General features: G+C 39.3%; 1 protein-coding gene across 1 annotated transcript in view; it reads right to left on the bottom strand.

The window, feature by feature from the left end:
- Window positions 1-18,713, bottom strand: part of DCN (decorin) — a 68,391-nt gene that overhangs the window by 28,404 nt on the left and 21,274 nt on the right. Inside the window, exons 3-5 of the mRNA XM_082254466.1 lie at window positions 17,024-17,136; window positions 14,103-14,316; window positions 8,194-8,307 (exon numbers count right to left, since the gene is read on the bottom strand). Of these exons, the coding sequence (XP_082110592.1) occupies window positions 8,194-8,307; window positions 14,103-14,316; window positions 17,024-17,136 (441 nt within the window). The remainder of the gene's footprint in view (window positions 1-8,193; window positions 8,308-14,102; window positions 14,317-17,023; window positions 17,137-18,713) is intronic.

The raw sequence follows: 18,713 nt of genomic DNA, 5'->3' as shown, positions 1-18,713 counted from the left end.
GAGGAAGGACCACGTCCACCTTTGCCTGTGTACATAGATGCTGCTGGCTCCCTCACAGTGCCATGGGAACATCTGTCTCCTCTTGTTGGTCCCCAGACATGATAAGGGAGCTTATTAACAACATTTATTAACAATGGGGAAATGTTTATGTGGATGCACTTTAATCAGTAGAAAGTGGTGTATGTTTCACTTTAACTTGAGTACTCACTACACAGACACACTCTACTGACACTCTACAATATACTGCAGTAAAACTGCACTGACGCACTGCAATATACTGCGTTTAACATGCACTAACGCACTGAAATATACTGCGTTAAACATGCAGGAGAATACTAATAGGAGAAGAGGAAAGAGTGACAGAGTGGTGGACTTCATATTTGCTGCCTCTCTATTTACTGTCCAATTACAGGGAAGAATAAGACCCATAAGTGTTACTGAACTGCGGCAGAGAAAAATCAGGTTTAGTTTCCTGCCTTGTCAAACAGGACTGTGGTATGTAGTAGAGCTGTGTAAATTTCAGAAATGGATGGACATAATTACAAATCCTTTGGCAGCTGAAACAACTCTTATACCGTATTTGTATTTCATTTGTGTATTTAGCTGTTTGCCTAGGGTTCAACTTTACTACACAGAACCTTCTGCATTGCATCATGTTGATAAAGTACATAGAGATATAAAAAACTGGCCCTATAAGGCTCGCAATGGGCAAAAAAAAAAAAGTGGCCGACATTTCTAAAAGGAACTTCTCAGTTTCTCAATTCACTTCATGGTTTTAAGAAATTAATCTTTCTACCCAGTAAAAAGATTAATGTAGATTTTTAGTGTCTGTCCTCAGTGAGTGTCATTTGTGTACATAGAAATAAGCAACACCCTTGAATAAAAAATACAGGGGTACAAACTGCCTAGTCACAAATGCAGACACATTTAGGGAAACTCCCTTATTAGTCAGCCAATAAATGGATGAGACATTTTAAACAGCTGTAGAAATCAAAAAAAGTTTAACATTAGAATGTCCTTAAAATACCTTTACTGACTGCCAATCAGCTAACTCATAGGAAATTCAATGGTCATTAAAATGAACTTCTGGTTGATACAAAGCCAAGGCCAGCAACTCAGCATGTTTTATTATAGTTATGCATTTGCAAACTTGAATTGTTTCCATTGATGCTTTTTCTACATACAGCTTATTAGCAATGGGATTGATTTACTAAAACTGGAGAGTACAAAATCTGGTGCAGCTCTGCATAGAAACCAATCAGCTTCCAGGTTGTATTGCCAAAGCTTAATTGAACAAGCTGAAGTAAGAAGCTCATTGGCTACCATGCACAGCTGCACCAGAATTTGCACTCTCCGGTTTTAGTAAATCAACCCCAATGTATCCACAAGTAAGCTAACCTGCTTCACAATTTTAGGGTGATATAGAATGTTCCCATTTTTTTCCACAACTCACTTCATACAAATTATAATGTGTGTAAAACGGGCAGTTTGTTTATCCCTGGCTCAATTGTATATTGCATTATAGTTCCAAATGTGTTAAATACTAATGTGTTAAATGTGCTAAATACTATACGGTAATGTAAAATACATTTCATAGCATTTAAAGTGTATGTTACCCTAATTATTTTATTAGGGTATGTGTGTTCACATATGTGCATTTTATAAGTGTACTTATTTCATCTGAAGTACCTGAGTAATCCTGCCAGTCACCTACCTTCCTTGTTCTAAACTGACCACACAAAGCACAAAAGCTAAGCTGCGCTTGCATGGTCATTTTTTATCCTTTGGCTGACCATTCAGAGGTACAGGACACTGTACACAAACAGCATGTCTGTATTAGGTAGTTTGTTCAGCCTAACACCCACCCCACCCAGAAAAGTGATTTTTCCAGTTGGTATTTATGTGCTTCAGTAGGTGTTATATACCACCTTGACAAACACTTGTAGATAATTTACCTCTTGTTTATGTCTATTGCAGTACCCTCTGCTAATTTCAATATTTTCTCTTTTTCTTGCTCGTTCCAGTTTGCCCTGAGCTCCGTCTTCCGTTTTCCATGAAAGGGAGGGCTGACTGGCTACGCCATTTTATTGAGAATCTTATAATTCTGGGATACACAGTGCTTCAGAGCAACCTGTAGGCTGATGATTTTTTCAAATGGTAATACGTTTTCTCCTGATCTTATTGGATGTGGCAAAGTGTTTTAATTGATGATATCTTATTTCATCTATCAACAATAATTCCTGCATTGTGAATATTTCCCCCTCATTCATTATATCCTATAACTGTGCATTTGTATCTTTTATCCATGCTCAAAATATTGTCTCATTCTCTGGTAAAAAACAATTTTTTTCCGAAAGCGGTATTAGTGGACAAATTCCTTTGTCTGTACAATAAATCCCACACCTTAATCACATACATTGTGAATGTGCATGTGCCTTTAGAGAGGTGATGTGTTGTTGTGGTACCCAAATCACCTTATTAAATAGTGTCTTTCTTAACGTGTTTTCTATTTTAACCCAACTTTTCCCTTGCAAATTAAAGGTCCAATCAATAACTCTTGTTAATAGAACCACATTATAATATCTTTTAAAATCTGGGACAGCTAAACCTCCTTGTGTTTTATCGTTACTTATTATTGCAAACTGTATTCTTGTTTTTTTTTTGTTTTGCCATATGAACCCAAGTATCCTTTTTTTTAACCACTTTACCACCGGAGGATTTTGCTGTCTTACGTCCAGGCCACTTTTTGCGATTTGGCACTGTGCGACTTTAACTGACAATTGCGCAACCCAAACGAAATTTACATCCTTTTTTTCCCACAAACAGAGCTTTCCTTTGGTGGTATTTGATCACCTGTGCGATTTTCATTTTTTGCGATATTAATTAAAAAAAGCGACAATTTTGAAAAAATAACAGTATTTTTCTACTTTGACAGTTAAAGAATATCCAATATATTCAATTTTTGTCATATATTTAGGCCAAAATGTATTTAGCCCGACTCCCGCTGTAACTGAATACAGCAGGAGGGGAATGTCTGGTGACGTAGGTCTACGTCGCCAGACGATAACGAGCCACTTTGCCGCAGTACAGTCAACGTGACTGGTCGGCAAGTGGTTAATATATTAAAATAACCCTGTGACACATATATCGGGAGCATTTGGAACTTATAGAGTATTTTTGGTAAGATTCCCATTTTAATTACATTTATAAGTCCTACCGAGGAGAGTGATCTTGTTGAATATTTTCTTAACTCTTCTTTGATTTAACCTAATAGCGGTATATAATTTATTTGGTACAGATCATTCCATTTTGCTGTTATTTTTACCCCAAAATATTTTCATTTTCTCTGCCATTTAAATGGAAATTCTTCTTGCAAGCATTGTTCCTCTTTTTTGTCTATATTTATATTTAAAATTTCTGACTTTAAGGGGTTAATTTTGAAATTTGATAGTTCTCAATAGTATTTCAGAAGTTTCATTATATTTGGTAGGGTTGTTCTAGGGCTAGAGACATAAAACAAAATATCATCCACATATGCTGCCAATTGTTTTCCTCCTCTCCTATTACTCCCTTTATATCTATACTATTTCTAATAGTTGCAAGTGAAGGTTCCAGCGTCAATGTGAACAGTAAGGGTGAAAAGGGCACCCCTGTCTCATTCAATTGTTCAATTCAAAGGCTTGGGACAGTGTCCCATTTATCTTAACTGTTGGCTGTTTGTATAACATTTTGATCCAATGGCTAATTCTTGGGCCAATCCCTAACTCTTCCCATGTTACTATTATTAATCCCCAGTCTACCCTGTCAAATGTTTTTTCAGCATCTACTGACAGGAATAGAGCTGGGGTCCATCTTTTTTTACTTTTTGTAAGAGTAACAATGTTCTCACCCCATTGTCTTTTCCTTCCCTCCCAGCGAGGAACCCAACTTGATCCATATGTATCCATTCTGGCATTAATCCCTTCAATCTAGTGGCTAGTATTTTAACATATAGTTTTGTATCTGCATTTAGTAATGATATTGGTTATTAACTAGAACATTGCCTACCATCCTTATCTTCCTTTGGTATCACTGGGATATGAGCCAGCAGTGATTCCTTTCTCATTTCACTTCCGTCCTCTAAAGAGTTACAGTATGAACATAGTTTTGTAGCTAATATTTCTTTGAATTTTTTGTAGTAAATAGCCGGGAAGCCATCCAGCCCTGGGCTCTTTCTCGTGACTGTCTTCTTTAAAGCTTTGGAGATTTCCTCCTGAGTTATAGGTCTCTCTAATTCTACCAATGTTCCCTCCTTTAATTTGGGTAATTTAGCTTCTTTTATGTAAGTTCCTGGGGTGATTTTACTGCATATAGTGCATTATAAAACTTCTGAAATACTCCTGCAATACCTATTGCTGAATATACGCATTTTCCTGTCCTGTTTTTTACTCTTTCTATAAAGCTTATCAACTTTTTTTCCTTAGTATATTTGCCAAGTATTTTCCCGGTTTATTTCCCCCTTGATATCTTTCTTTACTTACTTTATTAAAGATTTGCCTTGTTTTCTGCTCCCTTAGCATATTTATTTAATCTCTTTTTAACAGATGTATATCTCTTCCTTTTTCTTTTTTAAGCCTTTGTTCTAACTCATATACTGTAGTTCCTTTGTTTATTTTGTTCAATCTTTCTTTCTTTTTTTGTGTCCCTATTGATAAGTAAGATCCCCCTAATATAGGCCTTATGGGCTTCCCATATTGTAGCTTGCGATCTCTCCTGTGTCATATTTAACATAAAATATTGCTCTATTTCTTTCTTTATTTTTTCTTCAATCTCCCGATCTTGTATTAATGACTCCAGTTATTTACCTTATTTTGTACCTCTGCTAGCTTAATTTCCACTGTTACGGGTGCATGGTCAGACATTGTTATTACTTCAATAGACGTTTTAACCATTACATCCAGTAATCTATGTTCCACTAGTATGTAATCCAATCTCTAATATGTCCCATGCGCAGAGGAGTAAAATGTATAATCCCTCACTCTAGGGTGTTAGATTCTCCAGATATCAATTGATGTTGATATAGTGTTTTTTTAAATTAATTTGAGATGCTGCGCTTCACTCCTCTGCGCATGAGATGACACATCCAGCTGTGGGTCTATAGAGAAATGAAAGAACTTTTTAACAGGTAGGAAAGATAATGTTGAAAACGAATCAAAATTAATTATGGTACTTGCATAGTTATAACAGAATTTGAAATTGTCTACAACATTGTATGCTTACAATTACTTTAAAGGGTTAGTTCACCTGTATCGTAAAACTGCCTATGCCGGTAAGGGGGATCTGTAGATGAAAACTCTGCAGCTCTGATCTAAGTTGAATATAGGTGTGTGCTTTAGGTGCTTTAGGCCATTTACGGCCTTGCTTTAGATGTAGGTCATTTACGTGCCTCCTGAAGCCTGACTGGAATACTTACAGGAAGTAGGACATTGCTAATTTAGGCCTAGTTGTTACTGCTCACCTTCTCCATCACAGGAGGGAGGTCTCAAATGCTGAGCTCAGAGCTTCTGTTTCAGGGGGAAGAAAGTGCATGTGAGGGGGTTTAAATTAGAGGAAAAGCTCCTTCCTGTGACAGTGGAGGTAAGCAGTAAGGCAGGCAATAAATTATATAAATTTTCCTTATTTTTTTTTTTCAACCCGTGGTTGCAGGAAAGAAAATCACTTGATTCCCCCGTCCCCCCAAGGAGCTTTTATGTTCTGCCAGTGTTGGGGGGGGGGGGCATCCATGACCAGCTTAAGGCTTTGGGAGCTATGTAAATGGCCTACACCTATAGTAATATTCAACTTTAGTCAGATCTGCACAGTTTATTTTTATCTACAAGCACCCCTTACCTGCATAGGCAGTTTTTTCTTTTTTTTGTAAGGTTGAACCTTTAAACCCTGTTGTGTTCTGACAAAAAATTTAATGTTTGTGACATGAGTGGTGTCAACCATATCCAAAGTCTTTTACTAAAATACTCAATCGCTCCCATTCTGATATCTCTACAACATAAAGGCTAACCTTTCTGTTGTTGTCCAACAAGAACTAGGAAGATTTGAGAGATAACAATGAAGATATGTATAGGACACAGGGCAGCTCTGTACTTCTGACAAAATCAACAGGGTTTATTGTTCTTATCAAACAGATATAACAAATTGTTTAAATGGTGCATTTCAATGACCAAATGGGAGCAAGTAGGAAAAGTTCACTGTTAATATTTACATACATTTTAAAGGTTTGGTAAACTTTTGGTGTTTCACTATCATAAAGTTCAAGGCAACTCCCGTGAGTTCTAAATTCATGGCCCTGGTAAATGTATGTGTAGATTTAAAGTTTTAGAAATTTAAAATTTAAAATTAGAATACTATTTTTCAACTATGATGCATGACCTTTGTATTATGACCAGCAGACTTATAAGGGTCAAAAAGGGGGGGGGGGGGGGAGATAAGACAGTCACCTCATTACAAAAGGAAAGAAGGGAAGTGCCATAGTGTCGGTGTATTAGAAAGTGCTGTAGGAAGGATAGGGAAAAGTGACAAACTGCATATCAGCATATGGAGAGACAAGGGCCAGTTAGGAAACTGTATTTTCATTTTAATTGCTAGTTCTTAGAGCAATTAACCTATTTGCTTCATTTGTTCTTATTATTGGTGGCTTTTATGTTTTTATTTTTATTTTCTGCTTGATTTAAAGTCAGAGGCCCCTTTAAGCTACTATCCCTTTCAAAGTTATTTTTTTTAAGTTTCAGAAGGGTGGTGTTTTTTTTTTTTAATTATTTATTTGGGGCATATTGTTTTTTATTTTATCTTGATAGGGCATTTTTTAGATTTATAGGGTTAGTTCACCAAAATAAAAAAATAAAAAAACACTATTCAGTCACACTACACCACAGCAACATCTTAATCACGCAATCATACTTCTCGGGATAAACTACTGTAGCACTAACGCATCAAAATTGGTAAAAGGGCCTCACCCTACATCCTGTTCCCCTTTTAAATAACGGGGGCCCCCAAATATCCACTCCCCTACATAAATGAGTATTGTGTACATATATAGTACCCTACATACTCATTCACACTCTTTGACAGACATTTCTAAAAAGTAAACCAATATTTTAGTGCTTGCAAGCATAATGGTCAAATGTTGTCTCTTAAACCAATACTAAAGTCTTGTTTTTTTTTTGCTTTTTTTAGTTAAAAATATCAAAGATATTATACTTACCTGCTCTGTGCAGTGGTTTTGTACAGAGCAGCCCGGATCCTTCTCTTCAGCACTCTTGGCCCCTTCCTCCTTTTGAGTGCCCCCACAGCAAGCAGCTTGCTAGGGGGGCACCCGAGCCAAGCTGCAGCTCTGTGTTTGTTCATTCAGACACGGAGCTATGGCCCAGCCCCGCCCCATTCTTTCCTCATTGGCTAACTGGCTTTAATTGACAGCAGCAGGAGCCAATGGTGCTGCCGTCTCAGCCAATGAGGAGGGAAGACGCAGGCAGCTGAGACACCCTTAGCAACATCGCTGGATCTAGAGGGGGGCTCAGGTAAGTATTAGGGGGGGCTGAGGGGAACTGCTGCACACAGAAGGCTTTTTATCTTAATGCATAGTTTCTTCACCACCAGAATGGACGATCAGTCCCATGAAGTGACTCCTGTTCTCTTGGTCATGCTCCCCATCCATCACCATCATCACTTACAGTACTGGACCAGTGGCCACAACTGGTCCTGCATTGTACGGGATGATGTTAAGGGTCCAACTACATTACAGGACAGGATGGAGGAAGATTGGCGGCTGCCACAAGATCAAGGAATAAGGTAGTTCCCTGCATTACACATAAGAATCATATCTGACTTGGGTTCAGGTTTAGGCTTGTATAATTTCAGTAAATAACTCACAGGCAATGTATAAAGGATAACTGTACAGGATGCACAATGAAGATCTTAGAATGAGGACAGGTATAAGGCTTGGGAGCTGTTGATAAAATATAGCAGTACTAAATGTGCAGTTAATCTTTAACTAAAACTTTATGGTTGAAGACAGCAATTGCTGTCTTGAAAGATGATGCATTGTCAGTGGTAGATAGACAGACCCAGTTTATTGTTAAGGTTTATATGGTTTGAAGATGTTGCTCGCATTGCCAGTAAAATAATTGATACAAGCCAAATTGAATATTTTGTTTTTCTTACCTTTAGGAACGCTGGTTATATTAGTGTCTGCAATGCGGAGGTAGGATAGTTTCTTCATGCCTTGAAAAGCTCCTTTTTCAATCCCAGAACTATCTATTGGATTTGTACCTAGTTCTGTAAAACATAATGCAGCTTACTTTAATTTATCTCAGTAGCTATATATATTTGCAAACATATACCATCCATCTTCACTGTACCTTACAAATACAACAGAAAACCCCCAATAAAGTTTATCTTCGTGTTATTATTCATTCCAAAATTCTTAAACTGAATGTGTTTTTAGGGGTGTAGACATTTCATAGTATTCTCTTTACAATAAGTAGAAGGTAAGATTATTTTTAACTGTTTTGCAAAATAAAATAGAACAATACCCATTACACAGAGATGCAAAAAGTTCATCTTACATAATGATTCAATAATATACAGTATATCTGCTACTAGGGATAACATATTAGATTTATAAAATAACTCACATTTGAAATATTGGAGTCACCACTCTGCAGAGATACATTCAGTTCATGAATCATGACTGTATAAATTCCTAAAAGGCATAATTCTTTGGAGATCAGATGCTGTGCAGAACTGGCTGTACAATTTAGGCCACCATGCACAGCTTGATCTTCTGCAAGCTGAACAAGAATTCAGCCTATTCCGCTATCTACACTAACAGAGTGGACAATGCAATCTCCACTGCAGGCTATTGCATTCAAGCAGACCCTCTTTTATTTCCATTTTTTACATTCATAGCTGCCTGAATGTCTGAATAGGTACCACAGGTTGCAGGAAAGAAATTTGCTTGATTCCCCCATCAACACAGACAGTGTTGATGCGGGCATCCCTCCTGCCGGGCCATTGTCTTCACCAGGCGGGGGATGAGGGAGGGCAAGGAAGCCATCCCCGCTGGGAGAAGACAGGGAGAAAACAGTGATTGCTAGTGGCTAAAGCAGGTAAAACCCGGCATGCTGGTTGTACCCAAGCTGATCGATCAATCAACTTGGTACATTCAGCCTGTCCATATACTGTTCAAATCTCACCAGGACCGGCCTAGATTCGAACTGTGTGTGACTTGCCTTAAGCCATTTTACACCAGTTTCCTGAAGATTTTTAAATTGAGGAAATTTAGCCATCTATGTAATCTTTATAAGCACATGTGTACAGTCATGTATTATAAGAAGGTCTTTAAAAGTTCATCTTCAATGTTAATTTTGATTTCTGTCCTCCTATCAGACTTGAGTTGCTTTTAAACCTTTGTTCTACTTTTCTGCAGACTGCAGACATGTGAAAATCTTTTATTGGTACAAAAAGTTAAATTAGTCAAAAAGACATCCACAATCCCACCACCAATAATAATGTGACAACTTCGTCACAAAATACCTCCTAATGTCTGAACTACTTCACATACACCACAGTGGTTTTCCTAATATCTGAAAGGTTCATTCTCTAATCAAATATCCAGAGTAGGGATGAGATTCAAGCCAGGGTGAAGGTATTGTTTCACTCTATCTTTGCATGTCTGCAGTTAGAAAAAATGGCAAACTATTAAATTCCTTCACCCCTGCGCCCACATCCAATTCCCATCATGCATTTCCTGAACTGTGGTCAGATGGCATAGTTTGGCAAATAATGGGACTTTGTAAATGGGCCAACCCCTAATTTATAAAAGTCAGCTCACTCATCAGACTTTTGTCAGTCTGTTTTTAAGTTAGTTAAGGTATGACTAGCTGACAGAGATTTCAGAGAGTGAAAATACTGCTGTACAGTGCTATACATAAAGTTGCACAGTGCTACTGCTACATTACAGTTAATTGCTTTACTGTGGGCTACAACCATTGGTGTGTACCCCCCTGTGTTCACTGTGCTGCATAGTGCTCCATTACTGTGAATTGTGTCATGTGGGTTACATATCCTTGTGTATTCACTGTGAATAAATCCAACAGTCCTTGTAGCGCTACCTTTTTGGTAGCCCTTTTCTTTTTTAGGTGAGTCACACCAATAAATTTGCCACCCTGTTGACTTTAAAATTGGTGATGGTGACATCTTAATCACCTCTACTCCTTCCTTATCAGTGGTCTCATTCAGTGAATCGTCAAAATCACAAGTCTCCCCTTTTCAGTTGGTATGCGTGGAGTACAGGAGCAAGAATGGGCAGAGATTCTGTCACCTCTTCAGGGGTAGATCAAAAGATGGCTAACACTATGCAAACTTGCACCAGGAAAGTTTCTGTGTGATAAAGGCACCAACTTGATGTCTGCACTTTGGCAGAGAAAGTTAATACATGTGTCTTGCCTGGCAAACAGCCATGATCTCCTGTGGCAGGCCAGAAGAGTGTTACCGCTATCTATGTAATCATACCCAGCCAGTGTTTGGCTGCAATTTTCAGCTACACAAACCACATTTGCTCCTTGCCAAACCTCCTGATATGCCATATGACCTTAACTATGCTGCAGCACTGGTGAGTATTTGTTTAAGTACGGGGCAAGGACAGGCTCTCGGGATCTGTGTTTTGTATACAATGTCAGTGGCTCCATATTCCCAACATATGTACTGACTTTTCACCATTTGAGGAAGCAATCACAATGGTAAGCTGTGACATGGCAGAGATCAGCAACACAATCCCTCTGAAGTTTCTGCCGGAGCAAACACTCCAGTTTGTAATAGACAGGGCACTGGAGGCACGACAACAGGAGGAAAAGGAGGACTGCTTTATCCTTTCCCCATCTCCTGGGGTAACATCAGTCACAACAGAAGTATGAGGATGAGGAGGGTTAGGGTGCTAGGAGAAGGACACAGGGTAGGCTTTCAGGGATAGTTTTCTTGACTCCCAAATCCTGGAAGTTATATTTGGGTCAGGTTCTTCTGTCACCAGAAATTTGTAGTGGATGGTCTCATTCATGCTGCAATGTCTGTGCAAGGACACCAGGATTTAGTCCATTAAGGAAAGGGACCATTAATGGTTGGCCTCCCTTTTGGATCCCAGTTAGAAGGGAAAAATGCAAATCCTGTGATCATAGAAAAATCAAAAACATAGCCATTATAATCTAAACAGCATGGACAGCAAAAACGAGACAAGGGTTCTGATTCTTCTCTTCTCTATACAAAATGTAAACTCTTGTTTGCCTATACATACCTTTCAAACAGCAGATTTTCATCTGGCTTTAGGTACTGTACTATGTTTTGCATATTAAGCAGTATTTACGTGTCCAGACCTTGCACATTATGTACTGGTGGCATGAACATTGATTGGTCAGACTTGATTGTTGCAAAATAACATTACTCAATTGTCTTTAGTTGGGTGCAATCAATTGCTTAGAATGACCCAGTAATGAGAGAAGTATGAGGGCTGCCAACTCCGGTCTTCTCAAGAAAAAGCTAGTTGCCTAGCTGTGTCTGACTGAAGTACTTTAGAATCAAATGACCAAAACAAGCATGCTTTAAGTGTCAATAAATTTCATAATTGCGTATCCCTATACTTTATGCAGATCAGCGACTTAAACAGCACTGAAACCAAATAAAAACCTTCACAGCCAAGTAAAGAATTCCCAAAAGGAATGTTCAGCAATGGCAGCCTCCATAATTCTCTCATGACAAAATAATTTTAAGTATTTTACCAACTATCCCAGCTGATAAGAACAAACCTTGAGATGCTGTCACTGCCATGGTAAGAGGAAAATGCATACCCTTTACTGAGTTCTGAGATGAGAACCTGGGCAGGTACAGGAAGTAGACATCACCATCACCATCTTTATGACAACTTCCACCAATTGGTTAAAAATATTTTAATTCATTTAGTCAGTATTTAAAAAAAAAAGACCTAAATGTACATGCAATAGGTAGTACAATTACTGCACTGTACACAACTGCAAGCTTCAACTTATTTTTTCCTAACATCTTAGTTTATTAAAGCATATTGCTAGGTTTCAATGGTGTTGTAATAACATCAACTATAAAAAAAACAGGTTTTATAGAAAATGTTCTATATTTTGGTTTGGATGCTCACACTAATTCAAAATTATACCATTAAGAAAACCTACCAGCCAAAACCGCTATATATATATATATGTTGATTTACTAAAAGTCTGGTGCGGCTGTGCATGGTAGCCAATCAGCTTCTAACTTCAGCTTGTTCTATTAGGTTTCATTCCAGTGACGGCCGGTGCTTCATGGGCCGTGGGGGGGGCGTCAGATGGACCGCACCATACTACCCCCCTGGACCACACCAGGCCGCACACCATACCACCCCCCCCCCCCCACTCACCTTGCCTGGATATGTAGAGGGAGGGCAGGCAGCAGCACACGGCGGCAGTGGCGGCGGCGGCGGCTTCAGCTTTGGCTTCTTCCCTCTGTCTTCTGCGTCTCTTCCCTCCTCCTCCATGGCCAATGGCATGGCTTCTCCTTTCAGCCAATCGGGAAACAGGTCTCAGACCCGGTTCCTGATTGCCCAGGAGGAGGATCCCTGTGACAATAGCGAATATTCATTCACTATTGTCACACAACTGGGTGGGCTTGGGGCGCAGTGCTCTGCGCCCCAAGTCCACCCTTTTTTTTTTACCCTATTAGAGCCCCTTTGCCCCCAATGCACCAGCCACCACTGTTCCATTCACACCTGAGCGTATCGATTTACTTGCATTTTTTGTGTGGTTTTTAATGCTTTTTTGTAGCTTTTTTAAAGCGTTTTAGAAGTGTATTACAAGAGTTTATAGTTTTAGGTGTTTTTGTTTAGCCAATAGAAAGCACTAGAAGGAGTGGAGGAGAGGGAGAGAAAATTAGGGGTCGAAAGATGCAATTTGAGGGTATTACAAGCATTTTTCTGCTCAAATCAGGCATTTCTATTGAAGTCTATGGGTCTAAAAAGGCTTGTAATCTGCCAAAAAGAAGCTCATATTCTTTTTTGAGCTTAAGGCGTTTTGCTTTAGGTGACAAAATGCTCATATGTGAAAAGGGGCCATTGAAATGAATGGAATTTTGCTTGTTGGGCGTTTTGGAGCTTCAGAGCTGAGTGTTTTACAAACTGAAAATACCTCAGGTGTAAACAGGGCCTTAACCTCCCTGGCGGTAGGATTGTTTCCGATTTTAGCTGCTGAAAGCGGTACAATTATTTTGCATGTAATTCTTAAGGACGAGCAGCCCAAACCAACTATTTGCATTTTTTTTTTACTGTGCGTTCTTCTTTATAACATCTCGGGTATGATAAAGTTTGAAACACAAAATCATAAATTATAATATAATAAATGACTATAAATAAGATAAAGTATATATATATATATATATATATATATATATATATATATATATACATACGTATACATATATTATATATATATATATATATATATATATATACATACATATACATATTATATATATATATATTTATATATATGTGTATACATATATATATATATATATATATATATATATATATAGTACAATAAAACTGCAGGAAAGGGCACTGGGGGGCAAACTAATGTCAATTTATTTTATTTTGTAATGTAATGCAATAGGATTACAATATATCAGTGTGTTTGTGTGTTTTACTATTTGAATTTGCCACCGGTTCCACCCCCCTGCGACGTGATACTCACAGGAGACAGAAGCCGGGGCTCACAGCATCGGGCGGAAGATCCGGTCGCCGTATGCTGCAGTGACACATCGCGGGATCCCGGGGACAAGGTAAGTACCCTCTACCAGGAACCAGCGATGCTCCCTGGCGGTACCCCGAGTGTGGCTCTGGGTTACTGCTAATGGCACTGAAATTCCACCCCGAACCACACTTGGGAATACCGCCAGGGAGGTTAAAGTTTGACAAAAAAAAAAAATTAAGCTAATTGGTTTTTGTGCGGAGCTGAAGCAGATTTTTCACTCCAGTTTTAATAAATCAACATAGACTCCCATATTTAAAAATGACTTACCAATGACAATCATGTTATTTAACCCATCAAACACGGACTTCTTTAGTTTTGTTAACAAGTTCTCATGCACACGTAATTCCTGAAGTGACTTTGGCATATTGGTTGGAAGCTCTTTTAGGCTGTTTTTTGATAAGTACAGTCGTTCCAGTTTTGTCAGAGAAGCAAAAGCACCAGGACTGATTGACTTGATTTTATTGTTAACAAGGATTAATGCCTGTAAAAAAGATAAAAAACACTTTTAGAAAATTGCTGAAGACTATGTCATTGGTAGCCAATTTATCATTGTTCACACTGTTTTCATTTCTAGCATTCCATTTCTGCAGGACAATTTCATGGGTCAGATGGTGAATGCACCGACAAGAAACAATGCGGTACTTGACCTACTGATTACCAACGATACAGACCTGATCACGGATATAGAAATACGGGACAACTTGGGAAACAGTGACCATAGGTCAATAAGTTTCAGTATTAATTACAGTAATAGGAAGCAGAGGGGTAATATAAGGACACTGAATTTCAAAAGAGCCAATTTCCCTAAACTGCGCTCACTGCTAGAAAATATCAATTGGGATAGAACCCTGGGAACAAAGAACACGGAGGAAAAATGGGAGTGCTTCAAGAGTATACTAAACAGGGGGATTGACCAGTGCATTCCAAAGGGAAATAAATTTAAAAGAGCAAAAATAAACCCTGGATGGCTAAACTCCAACATAAAAATGCATATTAGTGCTAAGGAAAAGGCCTTCAAAAAATACAAGACTGAGGGCTCATTGGCAGCATTTAAGCACTACAAAGAGTGTAATAAGAAATGTAAAGACGAAATCAGGGCGGCTAAAATAGAACACGAGAGACATATAGCGGAGGAGAGCAAAAAGAACCCCAAGAAGTTTTTTAAGTATATAAACAGTAAGAAAGCGAGACCAGAACACATTGGCCCCATAAAAGATGATAAAGGAAATATGGCCACTGAGGACAGAGAAAAGGCGGAAGTGTTAAATCATTTCTTCTCTTCAGTCTTCACAAAAGAATCGGGGGGCTACACAAACCCAGCTTGTAAGGCCGAACTAAATAATACACCTCAGGAAGTGCCACCATGGCTAACAGAAGATAGACTTAGAGCCAAACTAGAGAAACTTAACATAAATAAATCCCCGGGACCGGATGGCTTGCACCCGAGGGTTCTTAATGAGCTCAGCCAGGTGATCGCCAGACCATTATTCTTGATCTTTAAGGATAGTTTACAGACGGGTATGGTGCCAGCTGATTGGAAAAAAGCCAACGTGGTACCAATATTTAAGAAGGGGCCGAGATATATCCCGGGTAACTATAGGCCGGTCAGCCTAACATCTGTAGTCTGCAAAATTTTGGAGGGGATGTTAAGGGACCACATACAAGACTTTAGTAATGAAAACGGTATTATAAGTAGTAATCAGCATGGATTCATGAAAAATCGTTCGTGCCAAACCAATCTATTAACCTTCTACGATGAAGTGAGCAGCCACCTAGATAAAGGTAAGCCTGTGGATGTGGTGTATCTGGACTTTGCAAAGGCCTTTGACACCGTTCCCCACAAACGATTACTGTACAAACTAAGGAAGGTAGGTATGGATCAGAAGGTGAGTAACTGGATAGAGAACTGGCTCCAGGGGAGAGTACAGAGGGTGGTGATTAATGGGGAGTACTCGGATTGGGCGGGTGTGGAAAGTGGGGTCCCCCAGGGTTCTGTCCTGGGACCAATCCTGTTTAATTTGTTCATAAATGATCTAGAGGAGGGGATATCTAGCACAATCTCAGTATTTGCAGATGATACTAAACTAGGCATGCCAATATCTTCTATGCAGGATGTGGAAACCTTGCAAGCAGACCTGAACAAAATAACGGGGTGGGCAACTACATGGCAGATGAGGTTTAATGTTGATAAATGTAAAGTAATGCACTTGGGGGCCAGAAACCAGAAAGCAAGCTACTCACTAGGGGGGGAACCTCTGGGTGAGTCTAGGATGGAAAAGGACTTGGGGGTACTGGTAGACAACAAGCTTGGCAGTGGCATGCAATGCCAAGCCGCCGCAAGCAAAGCCAACAGAATACTGGGATGTATAAAAAAGGGGATTCACTCCAGAAATAAAGAGATTATTCTCCCACTCTACAAGACTCTGGTCCGGCCACATCTGGAGTATGCTGTCCAGTTCTGGGCACCGGTCCTCAGGAAGGATGTGCTGGAACTGGAGAAAGTCCAGAGAAGGGCAACAAAAATAATTAGGGGAATGGAGGACATCAGCTATGAGGAAAGACTACAAGCCCTGAACCTTTTCTCTCTGGAGAAAAGACGATTGAGGGGGGATATGATATCAATGTACAAATACTGTACTGGTGACCCGAGCATAAGGAACAAACTATTCAGAGAAAGGAGATACAATAAGACACGTGGCCACTCACTAAAACTAGAGGAAAGGCGGTTTAACCTTAAAGTGCGTAAGGGGTTCTTCACTGTAAGAACGGTAAGGATGTGGAATTCTCTTCCACAAGCAGTCATATCAGCAGGGAGCATTGATAGTTTCAAAAAACTATTAGATGGACACCTTAAAGACCACAACATACAGGGGTATACAATGTACGGTTAAAAGCAAACACACACACGCATCATAGGTTGAACTGGATGGACTGATGTCTTTTTTCAACCTCACTAACTATGTAATTTCTGTGTGTTAAAACTGTTTTTCCTTGCTGTTGGGAAATCTACAGTGTAGCAAATACATTGTCAGAAAAGGGGAAGATTGTAGCTTATAGAAATGAGCCAAATTACATATGTAATTCTTATTACATGCAGACTGTTCATTCTAAGCATATCTCTTATTCAGAGCATTTTATTAAACTGCTTTATCTTTTAGGCTTACATAAATAATAATAAAATAACTCACATGAAGCTGTTTGAGGTTTTTAAAATCATCATCTTTAATTTCTGCGATTTTGTTGTTCTGCAAATCAAGTAAAGTGGTATCAGGAGGAATGTTTTTCGGCACTTGATCCAGTCCTGAAAGAAAGTGAAATTTTAACAGTTATTGTGCTTGTCATAGTATGTTTCTTGGTTCTACAATTTTCCAAGTTACTGTATTTTTTTTATCATTATATTTGTGTAATCAGGGCAACATGAATTTCTACATAATAACATTTTTATATTTAGCCATAAGCTGAAGCTCTTCATACCAATTCACAAGCTTTTATCTACTTTGTTGAGAAAAAAAAGATGTTGTTTTCAGAGCTCAACAGCTTGAGCATGTACATAGTAAATTGGTCAGAGCAGAGACTCAACTTCATCACTTCATTTGATTTACTAAAAAAGTAGTAGCTGTTTACTTAGTAAAGTAAGCACATATGAAGCATCAATAAGAACTTGAAATACCTGAAATAAAATTGACCTATTAAAAATTCCCTTTAAAGTTTTTGATAAAATGAGAAAGAGATACAGTATATCCTGCCTCACAATGACAGAAAAGTGTGGGGAATCCCCCAATGGACATGCAGACATTAATAAAATTCTAATATAAATTTGAACCTTTTTCAACTCTGTTAAAAAGGATTTTTTTCCCTATGTTTACATTAGAGAGATATCTCCTACCTATTGGTCTTTCAGTGGGCGTTGTAACTGGGACATAACGTGAGGAGAAATAGAATCCCAGGACGAAGTCGGTATGACGAAACGCATCGGGACGTGGCTGAACGGCAACCGGAGGTGACAAGTTACGCAAATCCGGAAGTGACGATCCCAAACATCGCGAGTGGTTGAGTGAGACACAGATTTGTTTATGTTCAGTCCACCGCGACCAAGATATGTCAGCATACCTGCTACCTTGTTATGTGCCATTTTAGCATGCACATTGTGAGTGTACTACATGAGGATTAGCTGGCTTTTAATAAAGTGTTTTTAACCACTTGCCGACCGCCGCACGACTATCTACGTCGGCGGTCAGCCCCTCCCAGGCAAACTGACGTAGGTCTACGTCGCTTGCTTGTGAGGGTCTAGGGAGCGAGCGCGCGCCCCCGGAGACGCGCTCCCACTCCCGCGTGGTCACGGACCCCCCCCGCGCGTGTGACCGGCAGACCCGATGTCCGCCGGTCACTCTGCGATCGTCGGGGGAGAGGGGGAAAGTCAGGCGGCTTGTGTAAACAAGCTGCCTGTCATTCTCCCCTGTGTATGAGAGATGATCATACGGTTCTACTATGTAGAACCGTTGATCACCATTCATACAGCTGAAGCCACAGCCAATCACAGTAGAAAGCATGCCCCTAGGGACACACACAGCCCCTCCCTCTCAAATAAAGTTAACCCCTTCACTACCAGTGTATTTTTACAGTAACAGTGCATATATATAGCACTGATTACTGTAGAAATGTCACTGGTAACCCCAAAAGTGTCAAAAATGCCAGTCAAGGGTCCGATCTGTCCGCCGCAATGTCGCAGTACCGCAAAAAAATCGCAGATCGCCGCCATTACGCGTTAAAAAAAAACAACAAAAATGACAAAAATCTTTCCCTTTGTTAGTAAACGCGATAACTTTTGCGCAAACCAATCAAAATACGCTTTTTGCAATTTTTTTTACCAAACATAGG

Source organism: Pelophylax lessonae (genome assembly GCF_965119305.1).
Source record: "Pelophylax lessonae genome assembly, chromosome: 4".
In the NCBI taxonomy this organism is placed as follows: Eukaryota; Metazoa; Chordata; class Amphibia; order Anura; family Ranidae; genus Pelophylax; species Pelophylax lessonae.
Note: the sequence above shows the minus strand (reverse complement) of the source record. Positions and strands in the feature narration are given on the sequence as shown.